This window comes from Lepus europaeus, chromosome 8 (assembly GCF_033115175.1).
Source record: "Lepus europaeus isolate LE1 chromosome 8, mLepTim1.pri, whole genome shotgun sequence".
NCBI lineage: Eukaryota > Metazoa > Chordata > Mammalia > Lagomorpha > Leporidae > Lepus > Lepus europaeus.
The window spans coordinates 74,971,385-74,998,365 of NC_084834.1; the positions used below are offsets into that span (position 1 = coordinate 74,971,385).

Sequence of the window (26,981 nt, forward strand, 5' to 3'; positions counted from 1 at the left end):
CAGAGCAGACCCAAAGTGCAGTGGTCTTTCCATCAGGCTGTCATCCTTCGGGAAACACTATGAAATAGTTCTGTATAGTAATAATCGCTAACGGTAATGAATGATGACTTTAGATAATTTGATTCACACATGTAGATAAACTTTTAGCTTCTACCACCTTTTCCTCTGCATGGGTCTTAAAAGTACCTCATTCTTACTTTTCAACTTCTAGTTTACCAGTAATGAGGAGTTCATTTATCCTGACAACATCCTCCATAAGGCAAAGATGATGACTCCTTCCTAATCATCTTTTCAGATTGCAAAGTCATTGTGGTCTTTCTTTGCCTTCATACAGCAGTTTCTCAACAATTTTCTTCCCTTGTCAATCACCCTGCTTTTGATTATTTTAGTGGTCTCTCATGGACTCAATCATCTCCAGGAAGCTTCTGTGAGGTACAATGCCAGTGACCATGGAAAAAGCAGAGTTCAGGGTTGGATGGTTCTATATAATGAGAATTTTTTTTAATAATTATTTCTAATTTGATGGTACCCATCATATCGTTAGACTTTTAGATGGGGATGGCAGCTTGGCTGGCCACTAAGTAAGTCAGGCTATGGATATATAATGAGCATCCACTATGTGCTACCTATTATGATCCAGATGTTGGTGACACTGCCAGGAATATAGAAGATCAAATTGATGCATTAAAGGATTCTTCCTACTTGGAGTGAGAGGAAGACAACAGACACATAATAAATAGGTAAAACAAGTTCATACACTAATAAAAATAATGAAGAATATAAAATTAGGCACTGAGATGGGAATTAAGTACAGGGACTAGGGGTAGCAGAAGGTGTGTATAATGACTTCTGCCAAATATCTACAATGACTCCCTGGGTTGTATAAGTTGGAATCATTTCCATATACTTTAATGATAATTGGCCTGCTACCTTCCTGCCCAAGTGATTGCTTCTCCTTGAGTCTTTTATCTTGGGTTTTTATAATCCAGAAATATTTACAGAATAAGATAATTTACTATCCTCAGTAAAACAATTCTAATATCATACTGACTCAAACATAATACATACACCTTGGCTAGTGTTTCCTTTGGAGCTCAATAGCTATTATTTTTTCCAGATGGTCCTTACATTGTTCGGTTCATACAGAGCTTTTAATCAATGATAGCCTGAAGGTGTGTGTTTGAAACACACAGATGCGATACTGATGTGGAACTTTCAAAGGACTTCATTCTGAAACCCCAGCATCAGACAGCTCCCACTAGGACAGAGTAGCAATGAAAGCAGCAGAGTGAACATGCCTCTGCTTTACTCTACTTCCTTAATCGATAGATGCTACTGGGAAAGGTGGATAGGCAGCCTAGAAACCAGGCTCAGTTTTGCAAGTTTCTAGGCTCATACATGTGAAAGTAGCCTGGCTTTTGTTTCCATTGCCATTATTTTGAAGACACATTTCAGGAGGAGACATCTATTTTTTTACTCATAAAATCCAAAGATCCTCTTCTGTGTCTTTTTTCACAAAAAAGATTTTTAAACCAAACCTGTGATTTTCCAACAGTTTTCTGTAGACAGATGTAGTCAGAAGACTTGAAGCAGCACCAGGGTAGGGAAGTGAAAAGAGGTAGCAGGACCTCCGGGAAAGGTCAAGCGGGCAGGCCCTGGCACCCCGATTTTAACCAGTACTTCCCCGGCTTGTGTCCTCAGACTCTGCATGGAATGTCACCAGCACCCCCCTGGCTTGTGTCCTCAGACTCTGCATGGAACATCACATGATGGGGAAAAAAAGGTTCTCGTGCTGAATGCACTTTCACACCACCAGTAGAGATGCTGGCACTAAGATCTGACCCAACAGCTGAGAGGTCGCAACCTCAGAAAAGAAACAAGAACTTGCAGGTCTGTTTCCTAAGTGCTCCAGCACAATGTGAATTCCAGGAAAGGAGAGCCCTCTTCAGAGCTCACCCGTCCTGTTGTGCTGTCACAAACCCAACACCTGCGTGGTTTGTGGCTGTTGCACCTTTGTGGTTTCCAACCTCTGTCAGGACCTCAGTGCCCCATGACAGTCATTTTCTTATCTCCCTGTGCAGCCTCCCTTCCCTGTGATCAAGGGGTTTCTAGTTTTGTTGGGAACACATCACTAGGACTGCTGAATTCTATGCATCTCTTCTCATAATCATGGTTTTCAACACGTAACATGCAAATAAAATTACAGAAGAAGCCAATCCTATTAAAGGGCATTCTGGGGCCAGTGGACTCAGGCTAAGAAATGCTTCTGAGTAACTGCTTACTTTGGTGCCTGTTACAGCACATAGGAGATGATTCTCAATGCTGAGTTTCCCACCCTGCCCTTTGTCCAGTGCCAGTCTTGTCTTTGGGTTGGCTTACTAGGAATTTGTACTTGAATTTCTCTCAGGAACCTAAGATGCAATATGTTTTAAACTGAGCGCTCTCTTTTCCCAACCAAACCTACTTTTGCTTGTTTGTTCCTTTCATCCAGGTAACCATATCCTAAATTTCCTCACCTGGTGATCCTAGAACCATCAATGACTCCTGAGTCTCTCCTCTACCTGCTGCATCACCCAGCATTCAGGTCCTCCTGCTGCCATTGCTGCACTGGGGGACCACCTTCTCCTTTCATTTCCGGAACTAACATCTTTACAACTCTTTATCAGAGCTCACTTGGAGACTTGCATTTCTCTTCTGACTCACTGTCAGCCTCCCTCAGTGTTGACATAAGGAAATCAGAGACAGCTCTCACCAGAATCATTGTACAAGTCTTCAGCTGTCACTGGCAGCCCTCCACAGCCTGGCCCTGGCCTTTCTCATTGCCTTAGTCTTCATCAGTCCATCTTGCTGTTCACAATGCTCACTTCTGAGTAAATGCAAATTATATGTGTTCTTAGCCTTGGAGACCCTTTCCCTCTCTGTTTATCAACCAACTGTTAAAATATATCCTACATTTTAAGGATCAAGTGATATTTCTTCTATGAGGCCTTATTTTTGGAGGCTTCTTGAAATCAAGGGATCAAGGGCTTTCTCCTCAACATTAATTTAAAAAAATTTTACTGATATTTAAAAATTGAACACATTTAGGTGCTACCATGAGCCACTTCAATGCCTGCATGTACTGTGTAATGTTCAAAGCAGGGTAAATAGATCTAGCTCCTCAAATATTTAACATTTCTTTATGGTGAAAACATTCTACATCCTTTCTCCCTTCCCTCTTGCTGTTTTGAAGCAAAATATATAACACATTATCATCTAGTTACCCTACTACACAAGAGAATGCTGGGACTTCTCCTCAATCATCTCTCATGCATTCGTGGGTGCTTCATAAATATAATATGCATATTTATAATTTATAACTATTTACATACATATAGATATGCACCTAGTTGTATTAGTTAAGGAGACTCACATTCCTTTCTTGAAGAATCTTGTGAGGGGAAGAATAGTGTCCTGGTCATTGTTATAGTTCTGTACTGCAGGCTAGTTTTCTGGTCAACTACCTAGGGCTGGTTGACTAATGGCTGATTCTCCCAAGCAGCGAGCTTCGTTGTCCCTCTCAGCTGCCCCCTGAGTTACTCAATAAACATTAGATTATCAGATTCAAAGACAAATTCTCAGATGTTTAAATCTTATATAAGCTTGGTGGAAAAAACCGTTATTTTAAAAGGCTGGACTAATTCTATGAATGTGTAACCTTAAAACAGTTTATTATCTGTCTATCTTCTAAAAATAAGCACCATAGATCCAAAGGCCAGTTACCAGGAAGCCGCTGCGAGGGGTTGATCTTTTTATTCAGTTTGTCCTCTTATCATAGCAACCACAGGTGTCTACACAACCAAGTTACCTTTGATTTCAGGGTAGTAGAGAAAAGGTTTTGGTTCACTAGTTTCCAAATCAGATTTCCTCCGAAGTTGGACGAAAACAGAGGCTGGTTTTGTAATGTTGACATCTTTATACTTTGGCGTTTTGAAGACAATGGCAAACTGCAGGATACAAAGATCCAAATGTTGGTGTTGGAAACTTTATTTTTTTTGCAGCCACAGCAGTGCTACTCATTAAACACGTATTCTTTAGTCTTTTTAAATTTGCCCAACATTTACACACAGTGTACTGAAAAAGTACCCTGGAGAAAGTTCCAAACTCAGAATTCTACACTCATACGTTTTTATTTAGTTGCCACTGTGAAACTGAAATACATCATTATGTTAATGTATTTCAAATCTTTTTTTTTTTTTTTTTTTTTTTGACAGGCAGAGTAGACAGTGAGAGAGAAAGACAGAGAGAAAGGTCTTCCTTTGCTGTTGGTTCACCCTCCAATGGCCGCCGCGGCTGGCGTGCTATGGCCAGTGCACCGTGCTGATCCGATGGCAGGAGCCAGGTGCTTCTCCTGGTCTCCCATGGGGTGGAGGGCCCAAGCACTTGGGCCATCCTCCACTGCACTCCCGGGCCACAGCAGAGAGCTGGCCTGGAAGAGGGGCAACCGGGACAGAATCCGGCGCCCCGACCGGGACTAGAACCCGGTGTGCCGGCGCCGCAAGGCGGAGGATTAGCCTATTGAGCCGCAGCGCCGGCCTCAAATCTTTATTATTTGTCTAATATTTTGCATGTCACCTAGCTGTGAATATCACACAGGTAAAATTTATCACTATACTTTCTCCTTCTCTTTCAAACCAGCCTTAAAAGCCTCCAGGATTATTATTTATAACAACACCCACAAGCCTGGGTGTGGAAAGAAAGACATGAAGGAAGTGGTGTGGCTTTCAGCCCCCAGGGCGTCTAATCAAGAGAGGAAGATAAACTCTGATAAAGGAAGCATCACCCACTAATTCCTGGTGGTGCTAGGATAGGTACTTTCACATTTTTTAACTTGATTTTTTGACAATTTAATATATTTACAGGATCAAGATTTTATAAAAATACAAAAAGATATACAATGGGACACTTGGCAGTTCCCTTTGTCATTCTTTTCTCCCATCCTTCTTTTATTTAAATGTTTATTTATTTATTTATTTATTTTGACAGGCAGAGTGGACAGTGAGAGAGAGAGACAGAGAGAAAGGTCTTCCTTTGCCGTTGGTTCACCCTCCAATGGCCGCTGTGGCCGGCGCGCTACGGCCGGCGCACCGCGCTGATCCGAAGCCAGGAGCCAGGTGCTTCTCTTGGTCTCCCATGGGGTGCAGGGCCCAAGCACTTGGGCCATCCTCCTCTGCACTCCCTGGCCACAGCAGAGAGCTGGCCTGGAAGAGGAGCAACCGGGACAGAATCCAGCATCCCAACCGGGACTAGAATCTGGTGTACCGGCGCCGCTAGGCGGAGGATTAGCCTGTTGAGCCATGGTGCTGGCCTCTCCCATCCTTCTAACTCCTACAGTGTGCTCACCTCCCCAGGGCTACATACACAGCTATTAGTTTCTTATGTGTCTTCCAAGAGTTTCTTTATGCACAAGCAAATACCAACGCAGAATAATTTTTAAAAATACTTATTTCTTTATTGGACAGGCAGAAAGGCAAGAGAGAAACAGAAATAGACACAGAGATTCTCCATCTGCTGGCTTACTCCCCAAATGCCTACAACAGACAGAGCTGAAACTTGGAGCCAGGTCCTCAATCTGGGTCGCCCATATGGTTGACAAGAACGCAACCACATGAGCCATTACCTACTGCCTCCCAAAGTGTGAATTAGCAGGAAGCTGGAATTGGGAGCAGAGCTAGAACTCAAATCCAGATACTCCAATAAACTTAACAGATTTTAACCGTGTAGCTTTGAGGTCTTTATGTACTGGTTCACTGAGTGTTCATTCTTTTTAATAAGAGCATGACAATCCATCACACAGATATAGCATAATTAATTGGTTTCTAATTGATGAATATTTGGATAATGTCCAACTTCTCATGAAATAGTATTTGTTGACCATTCATGGAAGAGTAATCACTAAGGTGAGGGCTGTCAGTGGGAAATCTTGTTTTATCAGGATGATGTCAGTTGGCAACTACAAGACTCCTCCTTTTATACTAATCATTAGAATATCCTTTTAGCAGGGCCTGCTAGGATTACTTTGACAGACATTTAAAACATTTTTATTAAAGACCCGAGGCTCCTGTCTTATGGACTAGGGGATCAGACACCAAACGGAATGTCTTGCCCGTGTCTCAGAGCCAACGGTCTAGTAGAACCTTCTTTAATAATTCTGGGGTAGACAGCTTTCCTGGATGACCAGGAAGCATCCCCCAAACAGCACTGTTTTATGGAAGTAAATGTTTGTAAGTTTTCATTTTCACATATGGATACTTACATATGGAATTTCTATAAGGAATAAAATCTAAAATGATTAATATTAATAATCATCCACCTACCTGTCTATGAACATCTGTGGGGGAAAAGTCTCCAAATCCTTCCAGATTCCACCATTTTCCTCCTCTTCATAAAATCGAATCTGGATGTCATCTGAAAACATATTAAGGTGTGTCATTTCATACAGTGGGATAATATTTAAAGACTGAAAAATCAACTTGGTACAAGATTCTATCAACTATATACTTAAACTTTTTGGAACATAATTAATGTGAAATAGACTTTTGAGTCAGTTAACATTTTCACAAATCACTTCTTTTTTTATTATTTCTTTTTTCATTACCACAGAAATGAGCCCTAAGCCTCCTTTATAATGGTAGAATATTAGATTTACTTAATCTGTCAGAGTGTTCTCTTAATCTTCACCCTTCCCACAACTCCTTCCTTAAACAAACTGACATCCTGAAGGATGGGAGAGGGAATATCAGAATCCCAAAGGGTGGTTCAACTCTATATACTGAAGTATATAATAATAAACTTACATAAGGTTTACTGTCCTAAGTGATAACTGATTTAATTCTCCCAATAACCTTATGATTTAGGTCTTCTATTATTATGTTCATTTTGCAAAAGAGAAACTGGAGCCCACAGAGGCTAAGTAACTTATCCAAGGTGGAACAGTAGGTAGAAGAATCAGGATTTGAACATAGACATTATAGTTTAAGAGCATCCAGACTGTTGAAACATGCCACGATGGTGCTTCTCTATAAAACTTTATTAGGGATAACAAAGTCTAGTTGAGTGATTGGTCAAACTATTATGATGGTCAGATCTCTTCTGATTAAAGGAGAATGTCTAAATCTCACCTTCTGGTTAAGGCCTTTAAAAAAAGGTGGCTTCAAAAATTCAACGAAAAATGTATATCATCTTTTAATTCCATTTCCTGTGAACTCTGTGACTTCTTATACTTTTGTAGGAATATGACAATGTAACTGAGACTGACATCTCATGGTCTTCAATTCCCATTTCACGGAAAGGACCACACTACTGATTCATGTAACTAAGGTTATACTTCTAATTTAATACAGTTTTAGAGATATTAGGGTTGAATTAAACATCTCATTAACTCCTGGTCCATGCCTTTGCCTTCAGGTAGAACCATCCTGGACCTTTAAGTTAAGGCCAAGACTTCTTTTACTAAGCTGCTCCAATGTAATGACAATGATTAAGAACTGTACTAACCAATAAGGGTATTCAGATTGTGTTTACTCATAGCATGCATCTCCAGGAATCTGGAAATGAGTGTTTTCTAGATAGAGTGGGCTAGAAGAAGGCTAATTCTAGTACAAACAGAGAAAGCGTATTTTTTTGGATAAAGATTTTGCATCTTTAAAATCTGATCCTATTTTTTTCTGACTTTATACCTCAGAGAATTTAATCTCAATGATTTTTTTCTTAAAGATTCATATTATTTATTTGAAAGGCAGAGTTACAGAGAGAGGAAGAGAGAGAGGGAGACCTTCCATCTGCTAATTCATTCCCCAAATGGCTGACGGGCCAAAGCCAGGAGCCAGGACCTTCTTTCAGGTCTCCCACATGGGTGGAGGGGCCCAAGCACTTGGGCCATCTTCTGCTGCTTTCCCAGGGAGCTGGATCATAAGTGGAGCAGTTGAAATTTGAACTGGCACCTATATGGGATGCCTACATTGCAGGAGCAGCTTAACCAGCACGCCACAGTGCCAGACCTCTCACGATTTTTTTAAAAAGTCACACTTCTTGGGCTGGTGCTGCGGCTCACTAGGCTAATCCTCCACCTGCGGCACCGGCACCCCGGGTTCTAGTCCCGGTCGGGGCGCTGGATTCTGTCTCGGTTGCTCTTCTTCCAGTTCAGCTCTCTGCTGTGGCCCGGGAGTGCAGTGCAGGATGGCCCAAGCGCTTGGGCCCTGCACCCGCATGGGAGACCAGGAGAAGCACCTGGCTTCTGGCTTCAGATTGGTGCAGCGCGCTGCCGGAGCAGCCATTGGGGGGGTGAAAGGAAGACCTTTCTCTCTGTCTCTCACTGTGTACTCTGCTTGTCAAAAAAAAAAAAAAAAAAGGCACACTTCTCTTACACAGGGGTCATATTTGTATATAACTGTTTTATATGTGCTTACTTTGAAAATGGTCACTTTGCAGAAAGCAGATCTTTATTCTACTTTTATCATTTTATTTAAAATACTAACATAATTTCTTTCAGCTTTTACTACACAGGGATTATATCTTCTGTTTTAAATATGCTTACTTTGAAAATAGTCACTTTGCAGAAAAGAGATCTTTATTCTACTTCACTTTTATCATTTTTATTTAAAATATCAACACAGTATTTCTTTCAGCTTTTACTCATTTATCAATCTTACAATGTATGTAATGAGAGGGAAATGTCAAACCTTTTCTCAAAGTGAACACTGGGAGAGAAATAAGGTCTGAGCTTTTCTCTGCATTCCTATGCTCTTTCGTTTTCTTGGCTAAGATCAAAGTGTCCCAGGGAAGTGTTTGAAGACACTCTCTGTGTTACAACAAAGCATTACAGAACGAATGAAATTAGCAGTTTTACATGATGTAAAGCATGTATTCTGTGTGTTTGTGTCTGTTACAGGTATGGCTATGACTCATTTACTTTTAGTGAGTGCAGATACCAAAACCTGAAGTATAAAAACACTGAAAGTCACTGATTATAATTATCAGTCTTCTTATTTCTGTTTATGTCTATGGGAAATTTCAGTTTAGAACAAATACACATCCAGACAACTCACATTTGGAAGAGGTGAGATGTGTGGATGTTTCTAAGCAGTTGTATTTGCTACTGCTGAAGAGTGACAGGTACACTGAAGACCATATTCCACACCGTGAGATCTGTGTACACTCACCTTTCTGAACTTTGTCACACAGAAGATAAATCTCTTCCCCTCCCGTCACGCATCCAGCCGTCCTGTCCATTCTCACAATTTTCAGGTTGGATGCATTGGGGGCTTCTGCCACAGGAGAAAAACAAGAAAATCATGACTTATCCTCAGCTTTATAAGCCAATCCCTTAGGAGGGATCCTGCTCTTAGACATATCTCCAAAACTAAATTTAAACAGATGCTTTCACTTAGGTTGTCATAACCAAGACACAAAGAAAACAAGAATGGCTTCCGAAGTCCTCAGAGTCCGTCTGGTCATGGCTCATTCACTGCCACCAAAATAGATGGAGCAGGCATTTGTTTCTCCTGAGAGAGGAGGGGGGGGGGGGAGGGGGAGGGGGAGGGGGAGGGAGGGGGAGAAGGAGAGGGGGAGGGGGAGGGGAAGAGGGGGAGAGGAAAGGGGAGGGGGAGGGGGAGGGGGAGAGGGGGAGGGGGAGACACTGATCCAGAAAGAGAGAGCTTTTCTGATATTTCAGGAAATAAGCTAATGGATTTCTGGAATTTCAATTACATCAAGAACTGAATCCCAGTCTTAATTCCAGGATATCGCTATGCCATTGACAAGAGTCCTAAAAATTAGGAAAATCCATGATTTAGTTTATAGATAAGAAAAATGGAGATATTATATTTCTTTTTTCCCCAAACTAAATTTGGATTCTGTGTGGTTGGGGTGGGGAGTGACATTTCTAGTGGTAATAGTATAAAGCTTCCTTTTCTACCCCCTCTAATAGCTACATTTTAAGGTGATTTGTGGTATATGAGTCTATCATTTTATAACCCTTTCATTTCCCTTCAAACTTGATTAAATTGTGCTTGGAGCATGAAGTTGTTTTCTTATACCTAAATCTACAAACTTGCTATATTAAAAAATTATTTATTTTCATTTTTTTAACTTGAAAGAGAGACGGGGAAAGGGACAGACAGCAAGAAAGACAATGAGACAGATAGGGAGAGAGGGAAACAGAGAATCTTCCATCAGTTGGTTCACTCCCTAAATGCCTGTAACAAACAGCTCAGCTAGGCCGAAGCCAGGAGCTTAGAACTCAGTCAAGGTCTCCTACATAGGTGGCCAGGACCCAAGTCCTAGGGCCATCACCTGCTGCTTCACTGTATGTGCATTAGCAGGAAGCTGGATGGGAAGCAGAGTGGCTGAGACTTGGGCTAGGCACTCTGATATGGGATGTGTCTTACCTGCTGCACCAAATGCCCAGCCTGTTTGTCTGTAGGCTATCTGGAGATCACGCTAACAAATCCCATAAATACTGAACAAAATGGCTTAAATGCTGAAGACTATCATAAAACTCTTAAAAATTATTCGAACAAAGACTGAAACAGAATTTTGGAGTCACAAATATCTATACTACTCATTCAGTTAATTCAGTAACATGTGGGAACAAACATGGATTAAAAATAACAGTTGTCCTTTATCAGCTTCTCTTTGGGGCCACAAAGAAACCAATCGAGATGCTTTCCTAAGAGCACCAGCAATATAGCCTTATAATAATGTGTTCACAAATAACAGATTGGGACTGCATGTAAAATACACAACTGATGAAAGAGAACATTTATTGGGCACCCCTTAAAATATCTCATTTAATTTAGTCATCAACATTTTAGGGTTTTAGTACTCACACTTTGTAGATGATAAACCTGAAGCTTAAAGTGATGAAGTCACTTTCCCAAGGACTCAGAGCTAGCAAGTAAATGGCAGGGCAGGGCTGGAGTCTGTTCTTGACTTTACGGCAAGCTTCCTACTATTAGGAGCCAGGTACTCACTGCTGTCATAGATGGCATCGGATACCACGGGTTCCAGGCGCCTGGTGAAGCTGCCAGTGCTGTCTGGAAGGAAGGCTGTAAACATGAGCCGCACCACGCTCAGGTCCATCTCCTTTGTCTGCTGAAGAGCTGCCTGACGGATGAGCTCCTTTTCCCGATCTAGAACCACACAGCACAGGCCGTGCACCCAGGGAAAGCAGAAATGTGAACACTTCAAATAGCATGCTTTCATAAAGCCCAAAGAAAAGCCCAAAAAAAACCCATTTTTGTTTCTTTTTTGAAATTCTACATATTGCTAGTAAATTTTTTTTAAAAAGTCTTATTTTTGTCATCTAAAGTTAAGGCATCAAAAGACCTGCGTTTTCTGTGAAGCCTGGTAAAAACGGTCTTTCACGTATCAGCTCTCTCCTCTCCTGTCCTCCTCCGTCTCCCTTTTCTCCCTACAGTAAGAGTTTACAGTATAAGGGATGTGATGGAATGAAGTGTAGTAAGTGTCTATGCACCAGCTGTATTGAGAAATGGGGACGTTCATTACCCAAAAGCTCTCAGAGCGTAGGAACGGTGCTCCTTCCATAGCACCCAGGACAGTGTTTAGCACGTAGCAGGTACTCAAAAAGTACTTTTAAAGGAACCAAATGACTCAGTTACACTTGACTCCTTGTCTTCTGATGGAGTTTTCATGCTGGCAAATACAGTCATACTCAATTTATAGCATCAAAAAAAAAAAAAAAAAAAAAGGGAGGAATCCAAGTGAACTACCACTAAACAGCTACCAGTGAACTGATCTGGAATTTTAAAGGAGGGGAGGGTCTACAGGCTTTGGAGCAGGAAAGGCATTTGCTCTTAATCTTGAAGGGATGGTAGCATTTCAACACAAGATGAGAGTCACTAAGGGCATTCTAAGAGAAAGGGACAACATGAACAGAAACCACGTGCCACAGCAGAGAAGTGAGAAAGCACGGTGCTTCCAATGGGGCAGCTCAGTCTGATAGAGAGGGGCATGCTGGAAAAGGAGCTGGAAATGCAGACTGGGCCCAGCTCCTCGGAGGTCTGAAATACCAGCATGTAAGGTCTGGATTTCGCAGACAATGGGGGAGAGAGCAGCAAGAGGCAGGCTTTAGTGAGATCTCTCTGTGGTAGGATATAATCTGGGTACAAGTGGAAAGGGGCAGAGACCAGAAAGAGGACTATTATAACTGGGGTGATGAAAATGCAGCAATGAAAAGGGGGGGAGGTGCCAGGTAGACCTTAGACTCGAAGGAATAAAAACGACATGAAGATTTTGAGTCTGGCACATGCTGGAGGAAAAATGAAAATTGGTTCTGATCATCTTAGTATGAGATGATGACAGGAGTGCCAGACTAAGACAAAATGTAAAATTCCAATGTGGTAGCACAGGGAATAGGGTTGAATGAAAAAAAAAAAAAAAAAAAAACAAACAAAAACAGAGGAAAAGCAGGCAAATAGAAAGTCAAAGCATGTATATGATAAAGATAATAGTTTATAATGTGTTTGAAGAACCCAGAGAAAGAAAAATTCTTTGCAATAAGGTGAGTTGAGGGAGACAGAACAGAGGAGATGCCCTAGGGAGCAGGTCCTGAATTATGCAATAGTGTTGACAGGCTGGACAGGGGATGCTGGGGTGCTTCAGGCAGAGGAAGACACCCACATGGCCATAGCTACGCACCAGTGTTCCGAGAACAGGGACCGGGGTACAGGGTACAGGGTGGGGCTTGACATGAGGCTGGAAAGTTGGCTGGAGCCAGACTGGAAGTGGGGGTGGGGGTGGGGGGTTGCACCTCAGACTACGGAGGTATTGAGTTTATAATAGAAGCGGCAGGCTGCCATGAAAGCACTCTAAGCAGGGAGAGGGTGAGCACAGAGGTGGTGCAGACTAGGGGAAGGCAGAATCTGGGGCATGCAGAGGAACACACAGTCCACACGGCAGAACCAGACGCCCGACCTCCTCGGAGGAGCACGGCTGGGAGGAGGATGCTCACCCGTGAGCTGCCGGTCTCCTCCGCCTTCTGTCTGCAAATAAGCCAGATCAGGATGCACCAAAAGTCCAGGATTATAGCCCCTTATGCATGCCTCTGTCATCCGTGCTTCCAGTGTTTCAAATACTTTTTTCTTTGTCACATGAAGTATACCCAGGTTTGCAAAGCTGGAGAAAGAAACAGCAACAGCAGCAGCAACAACAGTAAGTTAGACATAAATGACTGGAGAGTCTGCCTTTACTTTAGCGAAGTGGATTTTAAAAATACACATAGGTCCTCATTGTCTTATCCAAACACCTGGGAACTAGATGGATTTCAGAATTCAGGTCTTTCTGATGTTAGAAAGGCAATACACACTCACACTACATGTTGCATAATATTCTCAACATGTTTGCGCTACATAATGTAATCAAACACAATACTATTACATAACTATATATATTAATATTACATAACTAGACGCATCAAATGGAAAAGTAAACACTACAAACACCTGAATGACAGGTTGGATAGAGTTTTGCTGCCATATGAGTCTGTGGTAAACTTGGAAGAATCTTTGGGTTTTTAGAACTTACTAAACTTCCAAAAAAGTATGGGGCACATTTCTATATATGTATCAAAATAGGGAGGTCTTATCTGGGCTCATTTGAAAGGATTTTCTATAGGAATTATACAAAAAGAAACGTTAAATTCCAAATATATACTAATATGTTTTTAGGAATAAGGGGAATATTATATATGAAAGTTATTTTTTTTTTCCTTTTGGCTCATCCTTGGGTTTCTGGATGGGATTTAAAGTCTACCCAGGGGGCTGGCGCTGTGGCGCAGTAGGTTAATCTTCTGCCTGCAGTGCTGGAATCCCATATGGGTTCTGATTCTGGTCCCAGCTGCTCCTCTTCTGATCCAGCTCCCTGCTAATGGCCTGGAAAAGCAGTGGAAGATGGCCTAAGTGCTTGGGCCCCTGCACCCATGTGGGAAACCAGGAAGAAGCTCCTGGCTCCTGGCTTCAGATCAGCTCAGCTCCAGCCATTGGGGAGTGAGCCAGCAGATGGAAGACCTTTTTCCCTGTCTCTCCATCTCGCTGTCTGTAACTCTACTTCTCAAATAAATAAATAAAAAAATCTAAAGTCTTCCTAGAATCTCATGCCCTCCTGGATATATCTCTAGGGTGATAATTATTCATTGCCACTAGAACTGTCACCTACACCTACATGTACTCAGGCCTGGAGGTATACTTGTAATCAGGATGGAAAACTTTTACTTTTTTTCAATTTTTATTTCAGAATAGTTTTAAATTTACAAAACAAAACTTGTAGAGTTATACAAAGAGGTCTCATGTACCCCACACCCAGATTCCCTTATTAACATCTTATACTAGTATTTTGTCACACCCAATATCCCATGATTTTTTAAAAATCCAAATTCCCTCCTACCCCTGTCAGCCTCTAGTAGTCAACATTTTGTGTTCATATTGAGGGCTTTCTTGTAAAATTAGCTCCTACCTATGAGCGAGAATGTGGGAACATGTGGTATTTGTCTGTGTCTGACTTAGTTCACATAATATGATGTCCTCTAGTTCTATCCACTCCATCATCAGATGAATGGATAAAGGAAATGTGATATATGTACTCAATGGAATATTATTCAGCCATATGAAGAATGAAATCCTATCATCTGCAGCAAAATGGAGAACATTTTATCCCTTGGAGGCTACTTAACTATATAAATAAGTAGATAAGCTAAATAAGGCAATTGAAGAGATAATACATAAAATGTTCCAATCTTTCAGTTTTAAAATAATGTACAGGAAACAAAGAATTGTGTTGAGTAGCAGTAATAAAAAACACAAACAGAAAAGCACATATACCCAGGGGACTTGTTCATCCAACAAATGCTTAGGCAGGTCCTTATTAGTGCCAGGCAATCCACTAGGTGATTTGTCAGTAGGAGAAGCTCTAAAATTTAGAATTTTTATGATGATGACAGAGAAGAAACAAAGAAGAAGATTACACAGTATAATTTAGAAGGTAGTAAGTATTAGCCAGAAAAATAAGGTAGGCACAGAAAACAGCCCAACACTTTAAAACAGGCAGAGGTCAGAAAGGACCTCAGTGAAAAGATAACAACTGAGCAAAGACATGAATGAAGTGAAAAGGAAGACATGGAAAAAACAGCAGGTGCAAAGACCTGAGGTAGGGCCATGCTGGTATTCTACTTTCTCTTTTAAAAACTGAATAAAGACTGACTTAACATAGCCTATTATGTGCTAGATTTGTTCCAGGTACTAGGGTCCCATCACAGAACAAAACAGAGCCCTGCCCTTGTGGCGCTCACAGGCTCTCATCTGTTCCCACATCATTGACACATCATCTGTGACCTTAGGGAAAACCACAATACCTCTGTGCTCCGGTCTTCAGCTGTCTAATGGGAGAACAAACAGGTTTAGCCCAGATGTGGATGATGTGGCTGGGGTACGGTGATGCCAAAACAGGACACTCACCCCCAACCTACCACCCAGACAGGAGAAAGCGCTGGAAGTTGATTTTTGATAATAAAGTAGAAAAGGAAGAGGGCAGAGGGAGCCAAACAGATTGTCTAGTGTGTTGTGCTGGTAGGAACAGCCCAGGTCACAGGCTGGCTACTGGACTGGTGCCCTTGCTGCTGCTGCTTCTTAGCGCTACCTCGCTGGCCAACTCTGTAGCAGCCAGTGCCATCTCCGTGGCTTCGTTGGCTGCCTCAGCAAGTGCTATGGAAGAAGTCTCACTTTGATGCTTCAGGGCAAGATGTATTCTAAGCCCTTCACAGCAGCTGGTGCTGTGGCCTACCAGGTGAGACAGTTGTGGCTTATGAAGCCACCATCCTGTATAGGAGAGCAGTTTCAAGTCCTATTCACACTGCTTCCATTCCAGCTCCCTACTGAAGCACCCTGGAAAGGAGCAGAGGATGGGCCAAGTCCCTGGGTCCCAGACACCCATATTGGAGACCTGGAGGGAGTTCCCGACTCCTGGCTTTTACCTAGCCTGGCTTCCACCTGGCATAGTCCTGCAGCATAGGGAAGCTCGCTCGCTCTCTGTTTCAAGTAAATAAATTAAACTTTCATCGTCTAGGTCTCTTGCTTTTGAACCTGACCAGGCCAAATTCCTGGACAGCGCTGGAGATACCAAATAAGCTGGAGACCACCCAGGCTTTGGGTGGACTTCCTTCAGCTTCTGTTTCACCCAGTAAACACAATCCTCTACCACTACCAGCCAGATGTTCTAGATGAAGGTGGTCATGGTCTGATTCCATAACAGAGTTCTTGATGTACAGCAAGTAAGCAACACTGTCAGCAAACAGTTGCTCTGCCCAGTGGGTCATGATGTAGGTCTCGGTCAGGAGTCATGGAACAGGAACTTCCAGCCAGGAGTCACCTTCTGGTGCACTTCGTCTTCTATCAGATTGTGTTTGCTACAGGGATTCAGGGCAGGGCATGGTTGGTCCCAGGTTCTTCAGAGCACACTCAGGCCTAGGAAATAATTCACCATCATCTAGGCCATGGTGGGTTCAGTGCATGGAACTCTGGGACAGGGGGCAGGACACATGAAGGGCTTTCCAGTGCACGCTCGCCTGGTTCTCAGGTCAGTCACTTCCCTGGTGTGCCCCACGCAGCACGGTGAGTCGCATGTGGGCCACCTACCACTGCTGGTGTGGCTGCACAATATCCACTACTTCCCGGGCTGCCCCATGCTGGTGTTTCCAAAAGACAACAGCCAGGAGGCCAATGTGCATGGAGAGAACAAAGCAAGGGGTCAGTAAGTAGTCAGTGAGGCATTCAAGCAAGTAAACTGGAGGCAGATCTGTTAAGGTGTTGTAAGCTTTCTTAAGGACTTTCATTCTTTCATTTACCAAAAAAAAAAAAAAAAAGAAAAAAAAAGACTAGTAGGAGAAAGAAATGTTAGGATAGCTGGACTGAATGAAAAAAGAACAAGCTGGTATGAGAAGGTCAGCTAAACTAGGGAAAGACAACAGAGGTGGTGAAGGCATAACGAAACGAGCCTTCCTGCAGAAGCCCAAAGACAGAATGAGCCATGGGTCCAGACAGATGAACAGCTGAGACACACGCAGAGAAAAAAACACCACTTCAAGTTCCTCAAGGTCAGAGACCTCCACTGCCTAAGACAGTGCCTGAAACATGGGTATTTATAAATGTTTGTTGAATAAATGAACGCATGAATTAATGCAACATAGAAAACTATGCAATATGACATACTAACATATATGAATGCATAGGCAGTTTCAAAAACAATACTTCCATCTTCAGCCTTTTAGGTCTTATTCCTATATAGAATAGCCACAACTACAAAAAATAGGGTAATTGCCCAGGTAATGAAAATGACAAATATCTGGGTTGCACTTTACATGTTACCATTTATAAAATACTGTTCATGGATATTATTTACTTTAATCCCTGTAAGAAATTATTATGCAAATAATGGAGAAATTACTCTGATAACAAAAGAAACTACACGAGTGAATCATGTGCTTCAGGTACTGATAGAGTCATACAGAACCTCCCACCTTAAATAACTAAAAAACATGGGAAATTGGTTTTCAAATAAAAATATTATTTGGGCAGTTTTTACTCCAGTTTTCTCCAAAGTAATTTATTCACCAGACTTTAAAAAATGTTGTCAAGAGGAAAAAAAAATCCTATAGGAGCAGCCAAGCTTCTCATTTTTCCAGTGGCTTCCTGGGAACCTGACCAAGAATAAGCAGTCAGGTGTGTCTATGAGGGCAGGACAATGAAGCCCAGGGTGAACTAGGAGAAGGTAAAGAAGTGGAGAACTAGCTAGATACTGGACAACAGGCAGCGCAGGACAGTGTTTCTTAAGAAAAGAGAAACTAATAAAGTGAATCCTACAATTATTCTAATTAATGCCTGGAAAGAGGCTACAGCGCAGAAAAGAAAAACCTAACCAAAGCCCAGCAATCTCCCTGAGTGGAGGAGACAGAATTAAAAATCGGAAGAGGCCAATCCACAGGCAGAATACCAGAGAAGAACTATACACAGACATTCAGAGTTCCATTCAAATCCTGAGCTGAATACTCAACTGAGTACAAATGTGAGGAAACTCTCCAGCACTGTAACAAAATCATCATGGAAGCAGGCAGAACCATTCTGATAGCACACAGGCTGGAACAGTTCAAGAAGCCTCATAATACATGGAGTCCAGGATGAATATTCTGAAGACACTCTGCCCTTAGTAATGGAGTCCAATCAACCCGAGGCTAAAGCCCTCTCTGGTCTTCCCAACAAAACCTGAAAGAAAGTCTGAAAAGGGATCAAACTGTTCCAAATTTAAATTCATTCCAATTCTCAAAAGGATACATAAATAAATCCAGCAGTCAACAATCCAAAATTCAAAATGTCTGTCATCCAATAAAAAGATTACCAGGCATGGAAATCAGGAAAACACAATTCATACTGAAGATAAAAATCAATCAATAGAAACAGATTCAGAAATGACACCAAAGACAGTTTATAGAGTGCACTGAAACAGCTATTACAGACTTGTTTCATATGGTCAAAAGACAGGAGAGTACTTGTATGTCAGGAGATACATGGAGGACATCAGACTCCATATGAGCCTACAGATATGAAAACAATATCTGAGAAGAAAAATATATTAGATGGGGATAAGAACACATCAGACACTACAGACAAAAAGACTAGTGTACTTGAAGATATAGCAGTAAAACTATCCAAAATGAAACACAGAGGTAGGTAGGTAGGTAGGTAGGTAGGAAGGAAGGAAGGATCATCAGTCATCTGTGAGGCAATTTCAAATGGCCAAATATATGTGTAATTGGAATTACAGAAGAAAAGGAAGAGGATAGGAAAAATGTTTGAAAAAATAATGGCTAAGCATTTTAAAATTTTAATTAAAAATATGAACTCAAAGATCCAAAAATCCCAGTCAATCCCAAGCACAAACTAAAAACTAGCAGTGATCTGTGGTAACTAATAGAGTATCCAAGATGTAATGTATAGGAGTGAAATTGACATTCTGAGATTGATGATTGTTTATAGCCCTTGTATCTACTGTTGAAGAACAATGTTGTTGTTGTTGTTGTTGTTGTTTTTCCTTTCCTCATAGTATTTGTTGAACCTTACTTACGGTAAGGTTAATCTTTTGAGTATAAAGTTAATTGAAAATAGATCTTTGTAAAAGTAAGGATGGAAATAGGGGAGAGAGAAGGAAAAAGGGTGGTAATGCAGACAGGAGGGACCACAGGGTGGAAAGAACCACTATATTCCTAAATTTGTAAATATGAACTGCATGAGGTCTGTATAAGTTAAATAAAATTAAAAAATAAAATCTAGCAGTGGAGAGAAAATCTGAAAATCTGTTAGCGGAAAAAATGATATTATGTACAGAGGAATAGAGGTAAGATTGACAGGGGACTTCTTCCTGGAAACAAGGCAAGCCAGAGGACGGCAGAATACCACATTGTAAGAATGTGAAAGAAAAACACTGTCAACCTAGAATTCTATACCCCTCAAAATTACCTTTGAAAAAGGAAAGATGAAATAAAGAATCTTAAGACACACAATAACTGAAAGAGTTCATCAACATAAAATCAGCAACACAAGAAAAGTTGAAGGAAGTACTTTAGGCAGAATATGGTACCAGACAGAAATACTGACCTATGAAACAGAATGAAGAGCACTATACATGGTAAATCTGTGGGGAAATATAAAAGAAGAATTTTTCTTCTGGTTTAAAAAATTTCAATAAAATATCTAAGATATGGAATAAACCTAAATGTCCATCAACAGATGACTGGACAAAGAAATTATGGCATAAATACTCTATGGAATACTACTCAGTGGTAAAAAAAATAAAAATGAAATCCTGTCTTTTGTAACAAAATGGATGCAACTGGAAGCCATTATACTTAGTGAAATTAGCCAGTCCCAAAAAGACAAGTATCATATGTTTTCCCTGATTTGTGCTTACTAATAGAGTATCTAAAATGTAGTGTATAGGACTGAAACTGACATTTTGAGAGCTGATGATTGTTTGCAGCCCTTGTCTCTACTGCTGAGGAACAGTGTTTTTTTTTTTTTCCTCATTAAAAAAATTTCATTAAAAGATAATTGTTTACAGCACCAACAAAAACCAATGTATCATGGGATTTATAACATATGTAGATGTAAATCTATGACATAATAGCAGAAAGGCTTAAGAGAGAAGAAATGAAAGTATACTAGTGTATGGTACATATACTCTACATGAAGAGGTATAACATTACTGAAAGCTAGACTATGATAAATTAAAGATGTGTAGTATAAAGCTTAATGCAACTGCTAAAATATACAACTAAGTAAAACCAAAAAAGATAAAATGACATAATTACAAATTATCTAAAAGAAGGAAGAAAATGTGGGTGAGGATGGGGGGGGGAAGAACACATGTGATAAGCAGGAAAAAAAATGATAGATTTTAATATCACCATACCTTAATCACACTAAACATAAATGGCGTAAACACCTCAATTAAAAGAGTGTCAGACTGAATAAAAAAGCAAATACCAACTATATGCAGCATAGATTTGAGTACAAAAACAGTTAAAAGAGGATAGAAAGAAATGTTCCATGCTAATATTAACAAATGAAAGGTAAAGTAGCTATATTAGTTTCATTCAAGATACATGTTAAAGCAAACAGGATTACCAAGAATAGAAAAGGGCTATTTCCTAATGATAAATGGATCAATTTACCAAGAAGATTTAAGAATCCTAGACATTTATATACGTAATAAAAGAGCTTCATAATGCAAAAGGAAAACCTTATAAAACTGAAAGGAGAAACAGGCAAATCTACAAATATAGTTGGAGATTTCAACATTTCTCACTCCATAATTGATAGAATCAGTAGACAGAAAATCAGTAAGAACATAAGAAATTCAAACACACTATCAAATGACTTGACCTAACTGACATTTATAGAACACACTCTCAGTATGTACACAAGATAAACTTAATATAGCCTGATGCATAAAATAATAAAAGTATTCAAATCATACCAAGTATTCTCAAACTGTAAAATAATTAAATCAGATTTCAAGAATCAAAAGGTGGATATATATTTAAATCAAGACTGCATGTATAATAATTGTTATTGTATTATCCTAGGTAATAGGGACAGTATTACCTTAGAAACTTAAAAAATAAAAGTTTTGGGGTCTCACTCCAAACTTCCTGAATCAGAAGCTCTGGAAGTGAGGCTCAGCAATCTGAACAGACGCTAAGTTGATTTTAATGCACTCTAAATTTTGAAAAGCTGAGCTCTGCAAGACCCTATCCAGTGAGATCAGAGACCAGAATCTTCACGACTAGGGCCTGGCGTCACTATTTGTATGAAGTGACCCTGCAAGACTTTAATTAGCAGCCAGGTTTACAACCATCTGCACTATACCAGATGTTTCCATCATCCAAATCACTGGGACCTGCTGCTGTCCTCCAACTGTACAAATTCCCCCATCATTAGGATGGGATTCAAAAGTGGCCTATCTGGCTTTTCTTCATCTCAGGACATAAACACTGACTCCACGAGATTTAAGAGCACCTTCTGATTCCCAATACATGCCCTAATTTGGAAGCTGGAGACTTCCAACCTCAGTCCATACTTGACCAATTTCCTCCAGTTAGCTCCTTTTCAGTGTATTAAGGTTCAACCATATGAAATTTCTAATAATTGTTTCTGGACCTATAAAGATAGCAATTTAATGTGGATTGCACTAGCTCATTAGAGAAGCCTTGCTTCTCCTTTGTATTTTTATATATCTTCTTTTTGAATATGCTGTATACTGTATTTATTAAAAAAAAAAAAAAGTGTGTGAGTGTGTGTATGTGGAAGACTCCACAACTCTATCTGGGCAAGTAAACAGAGGGTGTGATGATTATTAGTGGGAAAAGTGGCCTACATCAAGGTCAAGTAATGCCCATATTTTTCACTGAAAAAAAGTTTCAAATAACTAAAATGTTGTTGAAACAAATTATTGGTATTCAAGATCTAAATTAAACACCAGACTCAGATTATTTTTACGAAGACAGGCAGTAAAGGCTACCTAGAAAAAGTAGACAAAAAGTGTACAAGAAACAAAGACAAAATTAAAACAGAAAAAATAAAAAGAGAAATCCTCCATACTAAAACAATCAAATCTGTCATGAAGACTTAGTTATCAGTGTCAGCATAGTGGTGCAGTGGGTCAAGCCACCCATGCAGTGCCTACATCCAGATGGGTGCCAGTTTGAGTTCTGGCTGCTCTACTTTCAATCCAACTCCCTGTTAATGTGCCTGGGAAAGCAGCAAAAGATGACCCAAGTCCTTGGGCCCCTGCATCCACGTGAGACCTAGATGGAGTTCCAGGCTCCTGGCTTCAGACTCTCCTAGCCTCTGCCATTGTATCCATTTGGGGAGTGAATCAGTGGATGGAAGACTGATTTTTCTCTCTCCCTCCCTACCTCTCTGTAACTCTGCCTTTCAAATAAATGAATCAATAAACCTTTAAAAAAGACTTAGTTATCTAAAACTTACATATCTTAACATGGATAAAATAGTTTTGAAAACAGAAACTAAGCATATTGAGAATTCATGCTGAGAGAAAGATCAAAAGAACGGTAACTCTTTTGGTTTTGCTAATTTAAAGGTTTTTTTTTTTTTTATCTTCTCACAGTCGTTTTTATATATCATTTTTGATGTGTTGGATCAGTGCCCTGCTTATGAATCTACACTCTTAGTCTAATCTGTCTTATTGAAAACAGGTTATCTTGGTTCCATTTCTAGTATTGACAAGCCTAAGGAATAACTTTGGCTAGCTTCCTGAATTTTTGTATGTGATATTCTTGCCTACAAGTCAAAACTAAATAATAATAATTGATGTCATACCATAGATACATATGTGGCAAGTTTGCTCATGTTATTTCATAATATTAGCTAATGTTAGTTGATTCTAGAATCTTGGATGTGTAAAAAGCTTGAAGACAGTATCTGTAGCCCAATCTTCTCATTGTACCAGGGGAAAAAATTAAGGTCCCCAAGAAGTCATGCAAATGCTCCCAGTCCTCCTGTAGAGAACAAAAGAACTGGAATAGAATTCTGGTTTCCAGAAGCTCGCATGATGTTCTTTCTAAAAAAGCAATATATTCATACATTGAAAACTTAAGAGGCAGAGGCAGAGGCAGAGGCAGAGGGAGGGAGGGAGGGAGGAATAAAGAGAAGAATCTTGAAGAAAATAGTGAATTTTAGAAAACAGAACAAGCAAAAATCTTAGCTAAAAATTAAATTAGAAAGAGAGTATAATGTTTCATAGAACACTCTGAATAAGAAAGGCTACTGAGTCTGGTGTAACTCTGAAGTGCCACCTTCTTGATTAAATTTCTCAGTGAAAATGTTTAGGGTTAGACAGTCCCATAGTGCTACAACCAGACATCATGAAGACCAATCATAGACATTTAAATGCTCAAAACTTTGTTGAACAAATGGAGGAATGAATGATGAGTTCCCCCAACTGCTGAACCCCATACTTCACTGCATTACAAGAGAGTAATTTCTCACTTTCTGTTGACACAGAGAATTTACTTCTACTCCTACTCTATGTCCTAGATTAAATAACCATTAGTTCCTTCTAAAATCATGAAAGACTACTAAACCAAACCACGGAAACACCAAGATACAGACAACAGACTAGAAGTTTTATAATAACAAATATTATCAGTAGAAAATCTCATCTATAATTTCCTGTAAAGGATATGATTATTACACAGATTAAGCAAGACCAAAGAGAATAAACACTTCAGCTTCACAGGAACTTATTGGAGTAAATCTGCAGAAACGCTAAGTGATCGATTAGTCTGAAACTATGACAATTACCCTGTATTTCAAAGCTCTTACAGGTAAGCCAGGAACTGGAAGGGTATTCCAAAACAGATGATGAACCAATTGTGACATACAACAGGAAACAGGCCAGTCTTTCAAGAGGATGTTGAAACAAGTTCATATAAAAGCACCCTCGAATTTTTCAAATCAATTTAAGCTTCTTCCTTCAATCTAGAGTCTTTCTTTTCTAACATCAAAAGAATCAGATTTTGGTGACTTGAAAGAAAGCTCTCTAGGTTTTTCACACCTGAATATTTTCACAGTCAAACAAAGAAATACACAGGAACATGAAAGCTCAACCTCCCCAAAAACAACCAACTTGAAACGTGATCAGAATTCAAGGCGTGTAATGTTACATCAGCTTCATTATAGTTGACTTTTAACAATTCCTTTCTTCTGAGTGACTAGATTAACTGGGATTTTAACATAAACTATTTAAAATAAGATTAGAAAATTATGAAACATAGTTTTCAAAAATTAAACGAATTTAATTAAAAATTTTTAAATTCTTTTGTTTTTAAAGTGCCTCAAAGTAAGACTTAATCACTACTGGGATTACTGATTGCATATAGCAGTTTATGTCATATGATAAATCAGTATACTGTGTGCTCTTTTAGTGTTTGGGTAAAATGAAAAATGGTAAGTGCTGTTCAGCATAATAGATAGGTATGATTTAAAAAATTCTTGCGGCTGACTGTTTAACCTAGTGGTTATATTGCCTATGTCCCACATCAGAGTATCTGGGTTCAACTGACTCTGTCTCCTAACTCCAGTTTCCTGCTAATGCAGATCCTGGGAGGCAGTGGTGATGGCTCACAAAACTGGGTTCCTCCCACCCATGTGGGAAGCTTGCATTGAGTTCCCAGTTCCAGCCTGGCTCAGCTCCTGCTTTTGTTGGCATACGAAGAGTGACGAATAGATGGGAGCTTTCTCTGTCTGTCTCTCCCTCTGTTTTTTAAGAAAAAAACTAATTTTTTAAAAAATTTAATTCTTTTAAACTGAAATCATTTATATAAAAATTTCTTGCTTTATCTGACCAACTCTTTAATGAATGTCAAATTCTATTTACATTTCAACTGTAATGAGTGAGAAAACAAATATGAATTCCTTGGCATCTTATCTGTGTACACTTTCTAAGCTGAAACAATATTTATTTACCTACTGCAAATGCCCCAGATGTTTGCACTATGCATCTGTTCATGGAATCACTAAGAGTATAAAATCATCCATAAACTGTTGATTTCTGCTATGGTTAGAGTTCTTCTAATTTGTCCTTATTCTTATTTCCAGGAAAATAGTGTTGAAAATGACACAAATGTCTCCTATGTCAAGTGACCATATAATTTATCATCCAAACTGGGCCACCTTGCAAAGGAAGAGTGTGTTATAAATAATTAGGCCAGGACCACAGATACAAGCTGGGCTGTCTCAGGCAAATCTAGATGTATGATCACCTTCACCTTCCTCCTTACAGTTGAATCAACATCACAAGGTTTTTTTTTTGTTTTGTTTTGTTTTGTTTTTGTGAAGCTCTCTGAGTGTCTCAGAAAGGTCTCTCATGAAAAGAGCTTGTTGGTTTCATGTCCTTGGGTCTCCCTGTTCCTACCCTTCCACAGTGTCATACACCCTCACTTACCTGACCACCATGTCCTTGGGTCCAGCATTAACGGTGCAAATCCCATCTTCACAGTGTTTTCCCACCAGGCTGTGGGCATGCAGGTGGATATTTTTTCCATTTGTGACCAACTGAACAATAACCTTTGCAGGTCCAATATATTTGCAGATCTATATAAGAAGCACATTTCAAAAGTTAGCATATCTGTTAGCAACATGGGAAAATGTCTATGATAAACCAATCAAAAACATGACACAAAATTATAACCGTACATATATATGACCACAGCTCTGTTTTTCAAAGTATGTGATGAACAAATGACAGGATGGAATTTAATCAAAGTGTTAATGGTCACTGTTTTTTTGTGGTGGGAAGAAAAGTCTCCAGGAAGAAGGCCATTTAACATACAATATGCCTTGTTCAAGTTGGGAGAACACACATTGCCAGATGCTAGGCTATCATTTGGAGCACTCTCTTCCTACTAACCATTTAGTAGGTCCATTTTCCTCTGTACCCTCACCACAAGTTTTGGTTACAAAAGTCAGAGAAACGGTCAATGAGAAGGGAACTGGTGGTTGATGGAAACCAAGAGAAAGAAGGAGGTGAGCAGACACTGCATCCTAATGCTGTGCTATGTGATCAATCAGGAGAGCTCTGCCCAGGAACCTCATTCTAAAGGTTGGCCAAGGATGCTCAAGCCCACAGGCCTGGGCTGCAATCACCATCTATTAGGATACTTGAAGCTTCAGTAGCCTCCTCTGTCATGAGCTCTAATAATGAAGCTACATATTCTCAGGTTTCTTCTGTTGCTTAAATTTAAAAAATGACTCTTCTTAAGTGCAAAGCCTTAGGTTTCATACTTATTCAGCTCTTGTTTTGTAATAACATCAGATTTTTTTTCATTTAAGGTGATTTATATTTTTCAAAAATTTATTTATGTTTGAGAGGCAGAGGGAGAGAGAAGGAGGGAGGGAGAAGGTGGAGGGAGGGAGGAAGGGAGAAGAGAGAGAGAGAGGACAGTGCTTTCATCTGCTGATTCACTCCCCAAATGCCTGCAATGGCTGGGGCTGGGGTTAGGCCCTAACCAGGAGTGGGAACTCTATCCAGTACTCCCATGTGGGTGGCAAGGACTCAAGTACTTCAGCCACTACCTACTGCCTCTCAGGGTGCACATTAACAAGAGGCTGAAAGCTAGAGCACAGCTGGGACTAGAACCCAGGTGCTCTGATATGAGATAAAGGTGTCCCAACCAGTGTTTTACCTGCCAGATCTAACACCTGTCCTGCTTTCTGTATCTTTAAAAACAGCAATAAAAATGAAATAGCATAGAAACAATGACATATTAAACAAAAAGAGCCCGGAAACCCTTTCTCCTCTAGTTGGTAGTCTAGCCCCCTATAATAAACCAGATTCTATTCTTGAGACAGTTCCTA

At 40.1% G+C, this 26,981-nt stretch overlaps 1 protein-coding gene across 1 annotated transcript in view; it reads right to left on the reverse strand.

The window, feature by feature from the left end:
* The window catches only part of NFKB1 (nuclear factor kappa B subunit 1), a 130,262-nt gene that overhangs the window by 28,738 nt on the left and 74,543 nt on the right, over positions 1-26,981 (reverse strand). The window contains 7 exon segments of the mRNA XM_062199816.1: positions 3,848-3,986; positions 6,357-6,397; positions 6,400-6,447; positions 9,201-9,305; positions 11,013-11,171; positions 13,013-13,176; positions 25,570-25,718. Of these exon segments, the coding sequence (XP_062055800.1) occupies positions 3,848-3,986; positions 6,357-6,397; positions 6,400-6,447; positions 9,201-9,305; positions 11,013-11,171; positions 13,013-13,176; positions 25,570-25,718 (805 nt within the window).